The sequence below is a fragment of the Barbus barbus genome, assembly GCF_936440315.1.
Source record: "Barbus barbus genome assembly, chromosome: 16".
Classification (NCBI taxonomy): Eukaryota; Metazoa; Chordata; class Actinopteri; order Cypriniformes; family Cyprinidae; genus Barbus; species Barbus barbus.
In genome coordinates this window covers 18,553,822-18,574,434 of record NC_136744.1, presented here as the reverse complement: position 1 = coordinate 18,574,434, position 20,613 = coordinate 18,553,822, and the positions used below count along the sequence as shown (strand labels likewise).

At 37.4% G+C, this 20,613-nt stretch overlaps 2 protein-coding genes across 3 annotated transcripts in view; both read right to left on the bottom strand.

Moving 5' to 3' along the window:
• Window positions 1-745, bottom strand: part of myofl (myoferlin like) — a 31,895-nt gene extending 31,150 nt beyond the window's left edge. The window contains exon 1 of the mRNA XM_079437493.1: window positions 524-745. Within this exon, the coding sequence (XP_079293619.1) occupies window positions 524-611 (88 nt within the window). The 5' untranslated portion in view covers window positions 612-745. The remainder of the gene's footprint in view (window positions 1-523) is intronic.
• Window positions 746-2,114: 1,369 nt separating this feature from the next.
• The window catches only part of LOC306882186 (netrin receptor UNC5B-b-like), a 54,364-nt gene continuing 35,865 nt past the window's right edge, over window positions 2,115-20,613 (bottom strand). Inside the window, exons 2-17 of one of the 2 annotated variants that reach the window (XM_079436660.1) lie at window positions 16,470-16,694; window positions 15,287-15,430; window positions 14,920-15,023; window positions 14,395-14,575; window positions 13,213-13,380; window positions 12,936-13,100; window positions 11,787-11,819; window positions 9,136-9,330; window positions 8,483-8,818; window positions 7,568-7,655; window positions 6,602-6,770; window positions 6,184-6,423; window positions 5,945-6,094; window positions 4,904-5,068; window positions 4,634-4,812; window positions 2,115-4,541 (exon numbers count right to left, since the gene is read on the bottom strand). In XM_079436660.1, coding sequence (XP_079292786.1) covers window positions 4,376-4,541; window positions 4,634-4,812; window positions 4,904-5,068; window positions 5,945-6,094; window positions 6,184-6,423; window positions 6,602-6,770; window positions 7,568-7,655; window positions 8,483-8,818; window positions 9,136-9,330; window positions 11,787-11,819; window positions 12,936-13,100; window positions 13,213-13,380; window positions 14,395-14,575; window positions 14,920-15,023; window positions 15,287-15,430; window positions 16,470-16,694 — 2,708 coding nt within the window. In that variant the 3' untranslated portion in view covers window positions 2,115-4,375. Of the gene's footprint in view, window positions 4,542-4,633; window positions 4,813-4,903; window positions 5,069-5,944; window positions 6,095-6,183; window positions 6,424-6,601; window positions 6,771-7,567; window positions 7,656-8,482; window positions 8,846-9,135; window positions 9,331-11,786; window positions 11,820-12,935; window positions 13,101-13,212; window positions 13,381-14,394; window positions 14,576-14,919; window positions 15,024-15,286; window positions 15,431-16,469; window positions 16,695-20,613 lie in introns of both variants that reach the window. The other variant, XM_079436659.1, reaches the window with a different exon arrangement.

Below are 20,613 nucleotides of genomic sequence, written 5' to 3'. Positions count from 1 at the left end.
CTCTGAATATTATATTTAAAATATATTTTTATTCATTTCATCCTTTGTTTATACATTAGCATATATTTAGTTTTAGCGACTACAGTGTAAAAATGTGCTATATACAGGAATACCTAAAAAAAAAACAAAAAAAAAACACCAAAGTAAACTTTAATATTAAGGCTGAAATAACTGCACATTCTCCCTTTTTTACAGTGCTGTAGCCTATGGGAGGGACGTGTGTTTCACTAACGATGGGTCATTCCAAGCCCTTATAAGGAAATTTGCTGTTCTTTTACATGTAAACAAACCCATCTCAAACGTATGAGACAAAAACTTACGATAAGAAGTAAAGTTTCTTTAGAAAACCTAATATTTTTATATATATTTAAATAGACATCGACAACTCAACTTTTTAGTTCAAATCCGTTAACTTTTTTAATTAAGTTTAATAAGGTTTTCAAACGCACAAATGACCTCATAAATGCAAATAAATAAAAAGTGAATAAAAAGCACTCCTCGAGGGGAAAACGTGAAGACTTACCCTTAAAGATGACTCCTGCTATAGGATCAGGAATTCCAAGTGTCTTTTTAGGAATTCCTTTGGCGGATTCAACAACCACCTTCAACATGATGCTAAATGTTGTGAATTACTGTTGCAGAGAAGACATCGAGCTAATAGATAAAGTTCACCATCAAGAGCAGAAACATTGACCATCAGAGAAGGAAGTGCCAGTCGAAGAGATGAAAAACGCTGAATGAGAGGAGGGACCATGAGTCTGTAATCCCAAATTACAGGAACCTCAGACAACCACGTTTTTCCTATATTGAACGTTAAACAGATATTTCCTTATTGTTTTATTTGGATGTTTAGGATTTATATATATAGGCTAAGCCTGTTTGCTTTGAGAAGCTAGAGTGAATTTGGGTTGGCAAAGTTAAGGTAGATTTGGTTATGATGTGGCTCTCGGGGTGAGAAACCCCACAAACTGGGTTTAGCAGATCCGAGGGAAAAACAATGGCGATACAAACCAATAAAACCGAAATGTAACAAACAGTGAAGCGATACTTTCCTATATATTGGTCTGCGTCTGCACATATTTTCCACGAGCAATTATTTGAATAGTAATTTACCTGTACTCATGGCTCCACCGTGTGGCGGTATATTTACATCGATTCATGTACAGTTGTGAGACTGACATTTATTAAAAGCGATGTAAAGTGGAGAAAAACAAATTTATTTTTAATATCGGGAAAAATATTACATTGAAAACATAAATAGAGTCGTTATTTGTTTATACAATATAACATTCTTTATAGAATCACAGACTTTGTACAACGTGTTAGTTCCATTAACTACCAGACGATGGTGATAAATGACAACTTACATAATAAATTGGGTTGAAGTGCTGTTTGTCTCAAGCTAAATATTCTACATATTAAAGAATTCGGGTTTATTCTAAATTTACAAGACGCTAATGGCCAATTCCGTATAAAACTAATTCACGTGGGAAATACAATTTTCCAAATCCATGTAACACGTAATTATTTATTTAAATAACTTATTGTGCGGAACAGATTCATAATAAAGTTGGACTGAATGAATGTCTGGCAATTTATTTGGTGTATTGTTAAGTGCTGAAAAGGCCCGTGAATTGCTCTAGGGAGAGATGGAATAGACACTCAGAGCAGAAGGCAATATGATTACATGTCTATTCAACCATTTTAACCAAATGATGAAACGGGTCTCTTGCTCAAACCAAAAAGCCCACTGCAGCTGCCGAGGGCGATATCCAGACACTAAAAACCTTTTCACTCTCTCTCAATCGCTCTTGCTTCCGCTCCAGGGCATTATGAACACTTTTATCTCAGAGATAAACGGAAGAGTGCATCCTCTCCACATCTCTGTAACAAGTCTATAAAGACTGAGAGGAAAAGTTCCTTCACCCTGTAATGCATTTAATATGTCTTTTAAAACCACAATCTGATTACTATGAGAATGATTTTATGATTTAATGCGAAAATGATCCTGAAGAAAAAAAATCTTGGGGAAGAAAAAGGAAATCGCACGCACACACCCAATTTGAGCTGTATAACCATTTACAAAAGTCACACAAAAAACACACTCTCTTGTTAAACTAGGAAATATAATTTATTGCATAAAAATTATATTTAGTTACAGTAAGAAGTCTAAACATTTATGTACAGCATTACATGGAAAAACGCATGTACCTTCTTTGATATAAAATAACATCTGAAAAAAAGGTTAAATTCAGCCACACGAGTATCCATAAACAGCAACTACCATCCAGAGAGAAGCAAAGCCCATTCAGCTTTACATGTGACATGTCAAAGGCTTTTTCATGTAACATTGACCAAGAGACGACTGGAAACATTTCAGAGCCATTTATAAGGTTCAGAGTTCAGAATCCATCAGGGATTTTTAATGTTCTTTGCGCCCTTCGTCATGTAGAGGGTTAAAAATAACCCTCCAAACAAACTTCTTTTTGTTCATTGTGAAGGCGCAAGTGTCAACCCAAAAGCTTCCAAAACAAACGACGAGGAACGACACAGAGGTCATGGATCCCTGACCCACAATTAAAGTCATTTTGTTTGCATTTATTACAGCTGAGAGGCCCAAGAGGTCCAGTTTCCCCAGCTTAGTTACAGCAGTGATCAGAAGAGGGAAAGCAGTAAGATTCCCATTCCACGTACTTCATACACGAGACATCAAGACGTCCACTGATTCACTTTTTGTTGTGCACTTGCATAGTACTTATAATGGGAAAGGAGGAACAGACATGATGAAGCCTGTTCATTCATATACACTGTAGCACTGACTCATAGGTTGTAGCAAACATGCTCTCTCGTGCTGTTATTTTCTCACACGCAGACACACACACACACACATACACACACCTCAGTTATTTAATTCACACCTTTACAGGCATGGACAGATACTGCACTTTCTTTTTGTTTTGTTTGTTGCCAGACGTTTGAACACTTGTGAAGAAAAAGTCAAGAAAAAAAAGAAAAAGAAAAAAGAAATGGACCAACATCCACTTCAATTGATTATATGACTTCTCATAATAAGCGGTACATGGCTTTCAGGCTTACTCAAGGGAAACCCATTAAAACCTGAAAGTCAAAACAGACAATAAAGAACAAGTGGGTCATACTGCAATCAACAGAGCACTTACGCCACCTCTCAAGGCTACTATTTATAATTTCAACAGCACGACTGACTGGCATCAAACCCCGAAAAGGGCTTTCTGCCATCCGCGCAATTTTCATCCTATTTAACCAGCGCAGCATATTTGCAGTGCGCTTTCCCAAGACGGATCAAAGCACATTTAACCTCAGCGGAACATTTCAATTTCATCCCATCTCAGTTTCAATGACCAAATAAGTCAGCTTTTATTTGTGAAGTACATCACAAATGCACATTTTTACTGCAGTCCTGCCCAAGAGACGAGTGCAACGACACAGCAGATGCATAACGGCAGTAACGAACAGAAAAGTGAAAAACAATGATCCACAAATAGGGATAATAACTTAAAAAAAAGTCTGTTCCCTATAGGAAACTAATGAGTTTACCAGAAAGCTCTCCTGCATTACAAATGATCGGTTGAATATAAAAAAAGAGAGAGGCTAATGAAGGTATGACCAGAGAAAAAAATATGAAAATCCAGCAAAAAGGTCCTCTGCTAACGAGAACGCCCAAAATCATTCCTGTATGCCATTTCAGAAGACACACACAGAAAATAAAGTTTCAAACTAATGCCAAAGTGTAGCAACTCTCTGAAGCATGTGGTTTGTTTCAAGTGAAATCATCATGAAAGCTCATTTTAGTGCAGATGATCTTAGCTCCTTGTTGGTATCCTGGGTTTCCATCAATACTCGTTTATTTCTGTGTGAACGTGTTTCCTGAGGAGCTTGGCGCACTGCTGTTTTACCGGACACAGAATCTCAGTGTCTTTAAGAATCTAGCGGTCGCTAGGAAACAAAAGCCAGCAGCTTGATGTGCAATGGCGTTTGATCGTGTACTTTCCCACTTGGTATGTGTAGCAGGGAATCAGTGTGTATCAGTATGATGCAACTATCATTTAATCATGAGGCGATCAGAACCGTGCCAGCAAATGCATTTGCTTTTCGAACATCTCTGTTTTGTGATTGCAGCATCGTCACGTTTGCTACATTTCGATATGTATTATCCGGAGATCATCCAGAGTGCCTGACCCCGTTGCGATCCTTGAAATATTCTGCATGAGAACAAAGGAACTGAGGTAAAAGGCAAGTTGTAACGATGCACTGGAACACAGTTTCCATTCGCTTGCATTAATTCTAGGTTTTAGTGGCAAATATGTCCCCTTTTCACACTCTTCTGATTTGCTGATCAGCAATCTCCATCCGTCGTCATGACAACCAAGACCTCACTCTTGCCCATTTCTTCAAGTGCTGTCGCCAGAGAGACCAGGTCTGCGTCACCCTGGTGACAAGCTTCCCACAGGTCTAGCAGCACACCTGTGGGGCTGGGTTTGGTTGCAAAGTAGTTCAGATACCTGAGGGAGAGACGTGGAAAGAGATGAAATTATTCTCATCATCTGTCATGTAGAAATATATATGCAGATTATTTTGGTGCAGGCAAAATTACCTGTCGAAGTCCAGCCTGCGAGCCAGCATTCTCCAGTCGCAGCCACGTGCGCTGGGAGCATCCAGACTGGCACAAATTTTCTGGCGTATGGAGACGGGCAGTCGGAAAGCATACGGGCCCACTTGAGACGATGGTAGACGCGAACCGCCTGCTGGCAGTGGTGAGTGGGGGGGCAGGGTCTGAAGAGGATGCACACAAACACACAGGAAAACAAGTCAGTAGTTATTAAATAATGTATTAGAGACAATAAATAATCTATCTTTTCTGTACCTCTTGGATGTCAGTGTTAAGCTGGAATATCTGTCCTTCCCCCTCCACCTGTCTGACACAGATCTTGCAGGTGAGCTGGGAAACCACCAGGCTTCCTCTCTCCAGACTGAAGGTGCAGTGCAACGGCCGCTGACTCCCACTCCAAATGTGGTAGAACGGGATTTCCTGGGAAACAGAGACAGACACAATTAAGAGCCAGTTTTAGTTTATTTATTTGTGTGTGTGTGTGTGAAAGCAACATCATGAATTGCGTCTGTGGAATGTACATATAGAATTTTATACATTTATATATTTGAAAAAATAATTACTGACACAACCATTCAAAAGTTTGGGATCAGTAAGATTAAAAAATATGAATACTTTTATTGAGATAGGTTTATTGTATTAAAATTTAATCGGTTCTTTTGAACACTTTTGAAGAATCTTGAAAAGAAGTGGATTTTTCCTACAGTTTGGAAATTATATAGATTGAACAATCTATTCATCAAAGAATCTTGAAAAAAAGTTTCCGCAAATCAGTTTCCACAAAAATATTAAGCAGCACAACATTTTCAACATTGATAATAATAAGAAATGTCATCTAAGCACCAAATCAGCATATTAGAATGATTTCTGAAGGATGACGCTGAAGATTTGACTAATGACTGTTGAAAATTCAGTACCAATTCTTTTAATAAAATTTTTAAATATATTGAAATAGAAAGCAATTGTGTTAAATTGAAATAATATTTCACAATAAAATAGTTTTACTTTATTTTTGATAAAGAAATGCAGCCTTGGTGACCATAAAAGTCTAAAAAAGTTTTTTATTTTTTTTTTAAATCACAGACCCCAAACTTTTGAACAGCCATTATATATTACATCATGGCCCTTCTTTGTTTTGATTTAACTTCATTTAAAACAATAGATTTATTTTAAGAAATTTTTTATATTTTTTAGGAAAGCTGATTCAGAGATAAATACATTTGTATTCATCCCAAAAAGTTTAAACATAAAAATAAATTCTACCCATATAACCAATAACAACATGAAATCTCTCACCTGATACTTAGCCAGGAGTTTACTTCTCCAATGAGAATGAGGAATGTCATGGATTGATAGCCGCAAGTTGTGGTAACTGTCCTTAAAGAGAAGAGGTTTGGGATCCTCTAGTAAAATCCCACACAGACTTCGCTCGACCTCTAATACTTCCTACAGGAAGAGAATAACAAGATTTTAGCCTGTTTCCAAATTAAATTTATTGGCAAAGTAAACCTGCTAAGAGGGGCAGACAGACTGACCTTAAGCGCATGTGGGGTGTCCTGTATGCAGTAGACCCTCAGGCTGTAGTCCAAAGAGAGGCATGGAGCCCGGGGAGCAAAGAGGGCCAACTGCAGCCTCTTACAGGCTGGCCGAGGGGGAGCCGACTGTCCCACCAGACCATACGTCCCCAGCTGCTCCATCAGAATATGACAGCTTTGCTCCTCCACCTGTAGGTAGCATGGTGTTGATAGACTCTCCTCTCCCACAGTTAGCACCTCCTAGTGGACGCGAGGAAATGAGTGTGTCAGAAAACACCTCAATGTATGTCTCATTTATCCTCATCACTGTTTATAAAATGCTCTCCGTCTTGTTCTCTTCCCATTTCCCAAAGCTTCACCGATTGTCTACCATTATCTAGTGATCTAGCCTCTCTCAATTTTGAGAAGTCATCCTCACCTCCCAAGCGCCTTGATGGTTCTGCATTTTGAGGGTGAGGGTCCAGTCTGGGGGCTCTAGCTGGGCGCAGTGAGGCAGAGTTAGGACCACAGGTCTGCTCAGCAGCATGCCAGAGGGTCCGCAGCTCACCACCGGACTTAATACGGTCTGACTTCCATCTGACGGCAACCTGACACAAAACACAGAGCAAGAGAGGATAGCAGCACCTAATTCACAATGGCATTCATGCCGCTTGCCAAATTCAATACAAATTAAAAAGCACAAAATCAAAAACACAACATCCCAAAGTATGTACTTTATCATTTAGAGTAATCTGAGATTGAAATTTTTGAAAGAGAAAATAGTTTTTTTTTTTTTTGCTTAATGTATTTTTGTCCTTCTGCCACTTATAAAAGAAAGATGAGGGAGCAGGATAAAGACATGTTGTAAGCCATATTCAAACTTGTGTCGGCCAAATGTGCACCAAAGTTCAGTGTTTAAAAAGACTAGGATGTGTTAACCCAGAGCTATGGTTCTGACAGTAATTATTAGTGTTTTGAGAAAATGTATGGCACCTACAAATAGTGAGAAACACAAAGCTTGCAGTCTGTAAGCTCTGAAGGCACAGTGATATTTATATATTTCATTTCTGACAGCAAAAAACAAACACTGTAAAAAATAAAAAAGAGAGAGAGCCTCAGCAAAAAATTCAGAGCTCAGACAACCATTCAGTATTTTCAAGACATATTTGTTTGTTTGTGTTTTTCCACTGTGTCATAGTTTTGAAATGTTATTTTCTCCTTAGCACTGCCATTGGGGTCACAGCGTTTGTGCAGTCAATATTGCTCTGCAAGGGCTGTTGAGATGTCTTGAACTGGACTGTTTGCTAGCGCTCAAAGTGACAGATAAATGCAAGTGTTATATGTGGGGAAATGGCAGTGTGATGGGGACAGGGCACTGAGAAACAGTTTTAAGTGGCTGACTTACGTTGTTTTCTCCCATTTGTTAATAATGAGATACATCTCGTAGAACTTGCCCTGAGGAATCGTCCCTGGTGGAACCAGCAGGCTCACCCCTGGCAGGGGAAAAGGAGAACAGAGGGAGGATTAAAAAAACAATATGAATTTTTAATTTAAAAGTTTCAGAGAGTACATCATTACAGTATTTTGCACTGTAATGTGAGCTAAAAGGAGGAGGGAATATTACTGTATTTATTAGTTCTCTGTTTCAGGTATGATTCTGTATATCTATATGTCCATCAGTTTACACTGTAATGACGCTTGCAAACTCGAGCTGTTCCGCGAATCAGTCTTTTTTAAACTAAAAGATGGAAAACATTTTCTCATGCTGAGAGATAGACATACTGTATTTGTGTGGCGTGTTACATCGAAACATTCTCTTGTCGTTTACTGTTGCTGTCAGGAACTACAAATTTTTGGTTTTAATATTTTATTGTGAATAAGTCAAGGCTTTATTGTGAATAAGTTAAGGCTCGTACCTTATTGCTTACATTCTAAATATTACATTTAGTTAAGAAATAACTAAAATAATTAAAATTTGTAATTAAATATTTAGATTTTATTGTTTTATTTGATTTTATTTCCCACAGTTTGGATTTGCTAAACAGGTTTTCCTACAGTTAGGAAATATATATAATATTATATACATATATAAATAATAAATATATATACACATTAAATGTAGTTAAGAAATAACTAAAACAAAATATTTAAGAAATTATACAGAAAACATTATTAAATATTATTTTTAAAAATTAATTTTTTAATAATACATTAAAAAAAATGTGCATCAAACTTGAATAACAAATATATCCAGCATAAGTGGACATTATCAAAATACCACTAGAAAAGTGTGAAATCTGGCTCCAATAAAGCCTATTACCTGTATTGGGGATGGTGAGACGGCCACCAAGGGAGCCTAGTGTGGCGCTGGCACTGTGACTGGGCTCCCTGGGCAGCGTATGCCTGTGGTGGTCTTTAGGTCCAGAGCCCACGGTCTTCAGGCTCATGATCTCCCCATCAGTGGAGCCCAGGCCAGTTGGCAGCTCGAGTGAGGACATGGTAGAGGAGTTGTAAACCTTTATCTTCAGGCTAGGAAGTGGATCCAACAGGGGAGACGTAGTCATGGGAATCTTATGCTGAGAGTCCAGGGTGGCCTGCTGCAGTGAGAAAAGCGGCCCGCGGAAGGTTCCGGCACTGGCTGTGAGGTCAGGAGGGTCTGTCGGATGCAGTAGGTGTGGATTATCTAACAAAGTAGAGAAGCGAAAAAAGAGAGAAAGAAATGTTTCCGGCTAGCTGCAAAGTTAAGAGAGGATTTGCCTAAGAAATGAGAGTATTAAAGGGGAGAGGATTTAAAAAGGGAGCCATATAAACAAGTTATAGAAGATTAAATAGTTTTGAGAGAGCAGGTGACAGCAGGAGAAAGGATTAAAATTTAACATACATCGAGTTTATATTAGGATTTTAGGTGTGAGAGAAGGAGTGAGAATGAAAAATGAAAAAGAAAAAAAAGTTGAGGAAACACAGATGTCTCACCCTGTCGTGGAGGTTTGTAGTTGCCGGGGTGGAAGGCAGCAGTAAGGGCCGAGGACGAATCGGTGATTTCCCCGTGAAGATGGCGGCAGCTCCGACGATAGACCAGGATGCCCACACACAGCACGAGTATTACACACAACAGCAAAGCCCCCACCAGCCCTGCGTACACCGCTACACCAGAGCTAGAGCCCAGAGCTGAGACACATACAGTACAGACTTATTCATATATGCAAACATATCACAGATGTAAATTAATACATTATGCAACACAAAAGTGTGATCAAAGGAAAATAGGTTGGAAAGAGTACCAAGTACCAGGTACCAACACATTTAACTATCAACATAAAGCCAAGTAAAGACTGCAGCTTGTTCTGGCCAAGAGTCGCCCACTGCAAAATGGCAGTTTGAATGACACAAAGTGACCATTCACAGTTTATTTTGTTTTTATGTGTCATTTATGGAGGTTTATATGCATTCCTTTAGCTGCTTCATTTCTCAGATGTTACGTGGCACTGGCCAATCAGATTGTAAATGGTGACTGTAGAAAGCAATTGCTATTAATATGATATTTCATAAATAATATTTCAATAATAATAATAAATTCATAATAATAATAATCAATAATCATATTGCTGCAAAAAGCATCTTTTAAAAATTAACTGTTTATTTAAATAAAATAAAAAAATAAAATAAAAAAAGTATCTTATGCAGTAGATAATTTAAAAATTTTATTTTTAATTTGTCTGTTTATTTAATCAATCAATCAATAAATAAAAAGAAAAGAAAATTAAGCTGTAAAAAGTTTCTCATGCTTTGTATGAGAAATATTTGTATTTTACAAAGTTTTATAACACCGGTCAATCAGATTGTAACTACTGATTGCAAACAGTGGTTGCTATTTTCGTGGTTAGTAAACAGATTGTGAGTGGTCTGAGGATAATAATAAGGGTCTAAAGGTCCAAAATGTAGCCTTTGAACAGTTGGGGGTGCTGTGGATCTAACAGTGCACTGTGGGACTCTCTTTGCGACTCTTGATCCCTGGCTCTTTTTTATTCAGTCATCGCTGAATTAAGTACTATATTTACATACCATAGTATGCTATAAAAAGGCTTTAGTAGACGAGGAGAGATAGGGGTGATCACATAGGTACTGCACACAAGAGACAGAGGAGAAAAAAATGAGGAGGAGAGCAGATGCGTGTGAAGAGTGTGAGCGGGCAAAAGGGCTCACGTGGCAGGACAGAAGTGAATCTGACAGCCGTCTTAACTTATTATAGCAAAAAGAACCAAGCTGAATTAGGTGCGTAACTTTTTGGTCTCTCAAGTGCTGAATGTCACATTGATCTCAGAATATTAGCATCACTTGAACTGTAAGCTACACTATTGATTGCTCTTGGTCAGTAAGATGCACAGCCATTAACTTCAATGTCTTCGAAAAGCACTCTATTTCTGAACCAAGATTGCATATGTATTATACATCATCTTCCAGGAATGTGTATGCACATTTTCCTGTGTGTGTGTTTATGAATTGCATATGCTATTTAGAATGAATCAGTGTAAAATCAAATATGTTTGTACATTTTAGTAATTACATGGAGTCTCAGATAAAAGTCTGGAATTTATAAAAATGTCCAAAATTAAAGGAATAGTTCACCCAAAAATTATCATTTTATCATCATTTACTCACCCTTATGTCATTCCAAACCTGTATGAGGTTATTTATTGAAGAATTTTGAGGAACCAAACAGTTGTTGGTCCCCATTGATGTCCATAATAGGCAAAGAAATACTATTGAAGTCAATGGGGACCATCAACTGTTTGATCACCAGCATTCTTCAAAATATCTTATTTATGATCAACGTAATAAAGATACTCATACAGGTTTGGAATGACATGAGGGTGAGTAAATTATGACAGAATTTTCATTTTTGGGAGAACTATCCCTTTAATTACTGTATATTTGCCAACAACTTCTGAAAGTAGTATCTAAATGGTAATAAAAAAAAAAAAAATAGAAACCCATATAGAAACCATGTCAATTAAATAAACCAATATTTGATTATTTTGAGATTCTGAGCCAATAGCAGAAATAGTTGTCCCATGTCAGTTCAAAATATGGCAACATCCTACACAATTAATAATATAATATAATATAATAAACATTTTGGCTTTCAAAAACATTTCATGAATTTTGAGTAAAATAAGTGTTTCATTTATTTTAAATTCAAATAGCTTTATTTACTTTAACTGATTAGTTAAAAATTAGAAATCATAATTATAAATAAATAATCATGAAAAAAGGTTGTAAAAGTCTTGTGACTGTATATAGTTTAAAAAATGCACTGTGAGGTGCTATCTTCTATTTCATATTCTCAGTTCATATGAAGTTTTCACTTCATTTCATGAGGTTCTGCAGGACAGTCTGCTGCATATCCAGAGATGAACAGGACAGAAGTGACAGAGTGAAACAGCACACACACACACACACAAGTACTTCATGATCGTACTTATATAGCATCTATATAGATTCAAATTCCAGTCACTTTCCCTTGGGTTTCCCAGACACAATCACATAAGTAGCCAGACGCACAGAGAGAGAGGGTGAAAAGTGGATGTCAAATAAAAAACACTGTTATTAAAAAGAAAACTTACGATGGGTTGCTTGTTCAATAGAAACCTTTTTATCTGTTAGGCAAAAACAAAGCCAAAACAAGAAATAATGAACATGAGGATGGATGAGCAAAGTTATGAGAGTAGATCAGAGATGACTGCAAATGAAAGTGGAACAAATAATCCATAACTGCAAATACAAGACTCAGCAAATGAAACATCAAAGCATCAACTCAGAAATCATAGGTTTATGGCAGGCAGAGCAAAAGTAAATATCTTAGAGCTCTCAAGGGACGGTAGGCACTAGAGGAATCATTTGTGAGGAGATATATATATGATATATATATATATATATATATATATGTGTGTGTGTGTGTGTCAATGCTGCATTATTGATGCTTGAATCTGGGTTGTGCTCCAACTTTAAGCTCAGACAGACCACACTAAAACTTCCAGTCTGCACTGTGTTCTGGCTGAATAGTGTGTGCATATGTGAGTGTGAGTGTGAGTGTGTGTGAGCATGCTATTGATGTTCTCCTGAGATAATTCAATGCTGTCAGCTGTGCTCTTCCAAAACCAGCTCTGGGATGAGCACCCAGTGTCAAGATGAATCTGGCTCACCATCACATCGCTGATGTGTTTCTTCACTTGCTAGTATTAAAGTACATTTTGTCTGGTTGCCCATAATTCACCGTTTACCCTCTTGTCCATCTGTGCTCACAGCCATGTGCTAACTCATTTTCTGAGGGTATGAGAACCAGTGTTTTTTTTTACTAAATGAAAATTAGAAACACTACCCTGGCAACTAGCTGAAATAGTTTTTAGATAGATTTTTTAGTTACATGTATTTTATTTCAAGTAACATGTTTAATGGTATTCATTTTAATTTTAGCTAACTATAATATCTTTATATCTATAGACCAGGTTTATATATCTGTTCTCCATTTTAATGTGATGGTAAAGCTGAATTTTCATCAGCCATTGCTTCATTCTTCAGTGTCACATGATCCTTCAGTTAAAGTTTTTTTATTTATTTCAAGAGTCAACCTTTTTTATGGTTTTAGTTTTAGTTAAATATAATAATCCTGGTAAGGACAAGGTTCATATCAGTCACTTATTATTTGACTGGCAGAGTCACGTTTCATTAATGCTGACATTGTGTAATTGATGATTCTGGGTCATGTGACTTACAGTGGGCGCACAGTCCCTCGGTGCAGTTCTTGCTCTCCATCATGCTGCCGCTGCAGTGACGTCCTCCGTTACGGGGTGGGGGTGCCTGACATTCACGGCTTCTCCAGTGTGTGCACTCTGTTCCACAAGCTGACCACTTGGCCCACTCTGTCCAGCCTCCGTCCACTAGAAAAATACATAATGAGTGATTACACAGTGGATCATTAATCTGTTAGTGGATCATGTGAATTTTTTATATAGTGTGTCATGTGAGGTTGTGACAGGTGTCAGTCTTCACCTGGACAGAGGGTGGTGCAGGTGACTCTCTGGAATGGCGGGCCGTCACAGAAGGCTCCTCCATTGAGCGGTGCTGGATTGGTGCAACTGCGTGTCCGTCGCTGCCAGCCCCGCCCACATTGAGCATTGCACTCTGACCACTCTGTCCAGGATGACCAGCCCCCACTCACTAAGGACAGCCAGATGCACATATACATGAGATACATATACACTGATATGCAGTTTGCTCTGAGGAGAATGGAGCCTGTTAGATACACTCACTGGACTATTAAAAGAAAAAAACATGCAGCAATGCAAAATAAATTACTTTGAGCTATACAACAGGACACAATGTACAAAAGAACTGCATGTTATATCATACATGAGAGATAATGCACAGTCAGCATGTCATATTCCTACAGGACATCCAGGACGCTGACTTAAAGCAGAGAGTGCCTTGAATTTTTTTTTGTTTTTTTTGCAAAAATTACCAGATGAATGTATTTTCCCACTTATTACACAGCTGCTTACCAAATTAATTAAGAAATTAACAAAATATTGATTTTGTACAGAAATATTATGTATTTTTATTATTATGTTTTTTTTTTTTTTTTTAATATAATTTATTCCTGTGATGGCAAAACTAAATTTTCAGAAGCTGTTAATCAAGTCTTCAGTGTCACATGATCCTTCAGAAATTATTTACACATACTTACTCCTATCAATGTACCACAAAAGGGTTGATGCTTAATATTTTTATGAAAACCATGATATTTTTTTTTTATTATTCTGGATTGTTTGATGAATAGTGCAAAATAATTTATTTGAAAATAAAAATTTTTATAACATTATAAACGTCTTGATATATTTAATGCATCCTTACTAAATAAAAATGGTTTCTTGCAACAAAAAAATTAACTGACCCCAAACTTTTGAATGGTAGTGAATATATGTGAACTATTTAATTACACAAGAATAAAAATAGTGCAAAGTAATACAAAAAACATGAAACTTTCACTGGTCAAATGTTAAAAGATCATAATAGACTGCAGAATACTGAAACTGACCAACACGGAGTATTTCAGAAAGCCGTGAAATAAATATTCATAAACACTAGGGGTGATTTTGTCTAGCGAAATTTCCCTTGGCAGTTCCATTCAACAATTCAGATAACTGCAGGTATTCTGACTGGTCAAGTGGTTACCATAGACGATGAGTGTGGCAGTGCTGCTACGTCGCTTAGCGACCACATTGTGAGCCACGCAGGTGTAGTTAGCCGTGTCAGAGAGTCGAGCCTGCTTGATGATTAGGTCATGGTCGATGGTGATTAGAAAGTTAGAATCCAGCGCCGGGTCAATGAGCTCTTCGTTCTTCAGCCAGTCCACCTGTGGCATTATAAGAAATCAATCCATTCAGTTTGAAGAAGAATGATGTGCATCTAGACCTAAATTACACTTAAAATCATTTGAATAGAAAATTAAAAAGCACCAGGTATGTTCTGAATACAAAAAAAATTAATGCAACTGAATAAAAATGAACACTGTAAAATATCCTGTGTGGTTGAAAGTTTTATCAAAGCCTGCGATATTAAAGTACCACCGGTCACGGGTTTCACTGAAACCTCGAGGAATCAAAGATTGTTTGTTTGTTATTATGCATGAAACAAACTGAGGAAAACCCAGTAGGAGGTTGAAACAAAAACAGAAAGGATAGGAAGGCGATATGGCACCTCAGCAGGCGGGATGCCCTCTGGTGGACGACACTGCAACAAAACTTCCTGCTCCAGACGCACTTCCCTGCCAAGTGGCTCCTGTTCAAAGTTCTTCCTTAGGTCTGATAAACACAGCAATATATATATATTTTTTTAAACCAAAACAACCCCCCCAAAAAATTTAAGTGTTTCCATTAAAAATTCTAAGCAAAAAAATAAATAAAATGCATGTGTTGTGGATTAAAATAGCACAAGCAAAAATAGTGAGTGTTCTATAGTTGGAATACTAGGTTTCTCTTCAGGTTCTGTCTTTTAAATGCAGAGTGCCTGCCTCAGAAGGCATGTCACACCAACAGATCACATAAGCTGCTGAACACAAACTCACAGGCGATGCGGACGTAAGCCCGCCGGCTCTTTGTGGTGCCTGCCGAGCTCCAGGCAACACACTGGCACCAATAATCCTCCAGTCCAAACAACTCCTCTACCTGCGTCCGGGAGACAGAGATATCTACTTCTCTCACTACCAGACCTAAGACGGAAAAAAAAACAGGAATATATCAATCAAGTTTTAAATGTATGTGTTACTTACACATTCTGACAGAAGTAGTAAAATTGCAAGCCCCAGACTGTGCTTTATTTAAATTAATAAATTTACATCGATGTATTTAACAAATATAACAAAATATTTAATAATAAAAATGAATACAATATAATGGATATGCAACATAATATAAATGTGAATTGATAAACAACAAATAATATATTAATAAAATAAAACAATAAAATTAATAAACATTACATAATTTCATGAAAATGTTTAAATTAATACAAATAAAAAAAATTAATACAATAATCTAAAGCTAATGTAAATGTATCTATAGGGAAGAATAAAAGTTCTGAATGAAAATAAGTTTGACAATTGCACCATTGATATAATCAGAATAATCAGTCAACATATTTACATTTAAATTCATTGGAGCAGACAAAGAGTTTTACTACTTTTATGATTCAGTTCCCTGAAAGATCTTTTGAACGTAGCTGTGTTCACTCCTACACAAGCATACTATAAAGTACACTAAATAAATGGCTTTGACTATTTCAGTCATTCCTTCTGAATGGGAGCGGGTGGATGCTACAGTGTTCTCTTAGCATGATTTGATTGTGATTATTTGCAATTCCTTTGTACTTTCATGTTTTAGGATTCTGTTTAACGCAATTTAAAAAATAAGTTGAAATAATGTGGACTGATGGCTTCAGCAAAAGCATATACCATTGATTGCGTTGCACATTGTAGGTCTGTCTTTAAAGGTTAATACAGTACTTTCGTTCAAAAACAATTCCCCAGTGGAGAAAATGAATGGGATCGACTCAAATGTCAACTTTCAGGAATCTCTAAAGTGGCCTATTCTACAGTATATAGAAACTTTAGCAAGCCAAGACCTACATACTCCAATAGACATGTTTGAGATTAATCATAACCTCTAACTGCCTATTAATGTCTATGGTTTTACAAGTCAATGTTCAACAAGCACATATGGGTCTTGAGCTCAGGTTTCCACATCCTTTACCTGTGATAGGGTCCAGACTCTCTTTGGTCACATGGTCGTTCTGGTTCACCCATTCCCCGTTGCATTTAAAGTATATCTGCGTGGCCGGAGCAGCCTTGCAGGAAAGTTTGACAGGTCTGTTTTTCACTATGAAGGCGTCCTCTGGCTCGCTCTGGAATTCCGGCAACGGTTCAGCCGGGGCAGACGGAAATGAGTCCGGGAGAACTTCGCTGTAATCGCTGCCATCTACAAAAACAGAGAAAGAGAGGTAAGAACATGTGTACAGTTTATTCACAAGCATGTATCTGTCACAGCAAATTAGTTTTGCCAGAGGGGTAGTGGCGAGTCGGTGTGTGTTGAGAAAGACTCGGTCCCTGACATTTCAAGTGTACTCTTGTAATACAGCATTTGCTCAGTAAAGCATCCCTGGGGAGTCCACACAGAGCCAAGATGAAGGTGGGGGAGCTTGACCTTCCATTGAAACGCCCAGTGATCACACATTATCCCCTGACATTTTCCCAGTGACACATCTCTCCCAGCACAGAGCTCATCCAGGGGCCTGTGTGTTTCACAGCTCTGCACCCAGGCCCTGTCACCTCCAACACGACAATGCTGTTATCCTTTCAAGCATTAAAAGCTACATAGGCTATTGGCTACAGAGAAAATGAGGTCTGTAGACACCGGCACTGCAGGGCAAAACGAGAGAGTTGTTGGTTGGTTTGCACTTTCTGTGATTTGTAGCACACACCTCTCAGAGCTGACAATTTATTTATTTTTTTTTGTCTGGGTTGTCAACTGTGAAATGCTTCTTTTTTTTTGACTAACCTTAATTATACTAGGGTGATAATGTACTAAAACTTGAAAGCATGTGTTCAGATAAGTAAACATCCTTAGGTTTTTCCCCCAGTTCAATGCACTACATTTGTTTTCAGTTTCTATTCTTCCCTTGTCTGCAATATCGAAATAATAGTCAATGTCAAGCCTAAAAATTCAACCCAAAGCAGCTCTCTCATTGACAGGCATAATCACAAATGACAACAAAGGCAATTACAAACAAAAATACGACTCAGATGGAGATGACACCTCCTTTTGGCCGTGACAGGGGAGAGTTCACCCATTAAACCACAAAGGCTCTCATGGTTGAAGGCACTGCTTGAGTTTAATTATCACGCACGTACAACTGTCATCAACTGGTATTGTAATGATGTGACTAAAATATTTCTGATGGCACAGCTCATCTTGCTGCAGTGCAGGAACATAATTTAGTTCTCATTCATATCCTGAAGCAGGTTGGACTCCAAATCAGCAGCTTTGCCATCACAAGAATAAATAAAATTTAAAATATTTTTAAAATAGAAATGTTTTTTTTAAATAGTAATATTTCACAGTTTTTACTGTACGTATGTAAAAATTTTAATATTTACTAATTGCTCTTATCTGATCATTTCCATGTCAGTGAAATTTTATATACCACCAATTTCCCCAAAAAATCAAAAATCTGATTCAAACTCTGGCTTAAGCCAGAAATATTCTTCTCATGCACATCAGCTCATGTTCAGGTTGTGGGTTAAGTGCCCTTAAAACTTGGTCAGAATTCAATAAATTGCGAAATGCAGATGCAAAGAGAAAAGAATGAAGGACAGAAATGGAGAGAGCGTGAGAGACTGGGTGGGGAGGAGACATCATAAGTGCTCTGAAGGCTGACATGCGGGTCAACCGTCTTTGTGTGCCTCTGTGTTTGATGCAACAAGCGTGTGTGAGAGGTACAGGGTCTGGACTTGTCTGCGGACTGCAGAGGTGAAAGAGGTTAGGGAAGAGCAAGTTGAAAATTGGATTTGGGAGGGTGTTTTCACATACAAAGGAGGAGGAACACTATACAGGTCAGGTCGAAAATAGAAAGGGCAGAACAGAGGAAGAAAGAGAGATAGAGAGAAAGAGAGCAAACAAACTAGGCTTGACCAAAGAGCAGAATACACAAATGCATTATCACAAACATTTCCAAATCATTACACATTACTGATTCACTTAATACAGTTAACTGAAAATGTCTCAATATTATTTAATCTTGAGATTTTACTTGACAATAACATGCTGAAATAGGCAAAGCCCTGTGTAGTGTTACTGTGTGTGTTACACACAATAAAATCTAATTTACCCACACACACACATCAGATAGGTCAGTGGCTAGAAGGCCACTAGAAGGTCCTATAGCTGAAAGTGTCAGTCCAACTTTGTGCCATTTTGTGACAGCTACGTCCTTTCTGCAAGTTCACAGCGAAAAAACAAACAAAAAAAAAACATCAAGACACACACACTCACGTATCTAACCAATATTGCCAATATATATACTTAAAGTACAGATTAAAATAAAAAATATATAAAAAATACAAAATAATGAAATATTAAAATAAAATAAGAAAATAAGAAAAAGTTAAATAAAAAAGTGTTCTATTACTCATAGCCACAGACTACACAAAGTATCCTCTTGATATTTGAAGCAATGTCTTAAATGATGGTGTTCACAAAATTGTCACCATTATAAACTCTTCACGTCCTAAAAAGCATAAAAATAATAATACTTTCTTAACAGAGAGATTCAATAGTTTCAGCACTTTCCCAAATATCGCTCTCGCTTTCAAGACATGAAAGTGTATTGTGCCAATGACTAACTCTGCATCTCTATTTTCTCTCTCTTCCCTTTTCTCCTTTCCTCCCTTTGTGTCGCTCTCTCCTCCGACAGCTGTCAGCTTGTCTTTTTCAGACTTTGACTTCTCTGTCGATAAGCAATTGTGTTTCTCTTTTTCCACACTACCTCCATATGGCATCGATTACTACAGAAAATCACCAGTCAAAAACATAGCCTGTCATTCCCGATCACACACACAGAGAGGGGAAAAAAGAAAGCCATTTTGTCGAAACAAGGAGAGAAGCTGAGTGAGAATGTGTACTAGATTTCTTTACGTGTGTGTGTGTGTATGTGTGTGTATGCAGGATCTTTTGGGTGACAAAGCATGTGTGAAAGTCAGTCTGAAAAAGACAGAATCTGTGAGACAGAGATACAGACTGAACATATGGAAAGGTGATGATGGTTTTTAGATTCACAATATCTATCTATCTATCTATCTATCTATCTATCTATCTATCTATCTATCTATCTATCTATCTATCTATCTATCTATCTATCTTCGATAATATATATCTATCAATCTATTTATCTATTGATAATAGATCTATCAATCCACCTATCAATAATAGATCTATCTATCATCTGTTTACATATATAAGAGCTATTTATTGATAACAGATCAATCAATCTATCTATCTGAAGTAAATGTAGAAATTTAGAAAATAATGGACAATAAAGACTAAATAAAAGATTAAATTAAAATTAAATTAAACAAAACTAATATAAAATAAAACAAGAGGCTTATATATATATATATATATATATATATATATATATATATATATATATATATATTTATTTATTTTATTTTTTTGAAGAGCACAGGTTGCCTGAAACACATAATAGCTAGCCCTCCACTGGGCTGGACACTAACTTTACAAAGAATACTCTCACACAGTTTGAAGAGCAGACACGAATACCCATCAGGCCTTTTGGCAGCCCACAATTTAGCTGGAATGGTCCTGGCACTCCTAAAAAGAGGGAAGCTCTTAAGAGGCCCCCGACTGCAGGTCTTTTATCACGGTAATGATAGACAAGACACAGCCGGGACCAAAGCCTCCCAGATCTCAGTCTCTGGGAAGGGTAAAAACATCCACACATATGTGCAAACAACCACGCACACTCATGAACACAAAAACAAGACAGCGTTCAAAGCAGAGGCAGCTGCACTTTGAGATGTGTGTGAAGCGATTCTGGAGTTAAGATTGCGATGGAAGAGAAACAGAAATGCTCAAAGGGACAACACACACACAAACAAACACATGGCTAACAATGATGTGGCCTAAAATCAAAAATGTTCCTGGACCTGTCTTGTCTCTCTCACACACAAACGAACAATGCAAGTCACAATTATACACAAAAGAATGGCGACTCTCACTCAAGAAGCCATAGAGGGTGTCAGACAGTGTAATTTTGCTAGCTCCAGAAAGTCTGCAGTCATGGGAGTCACACTTTATCATTAGCTTACAAAGGCTGTCA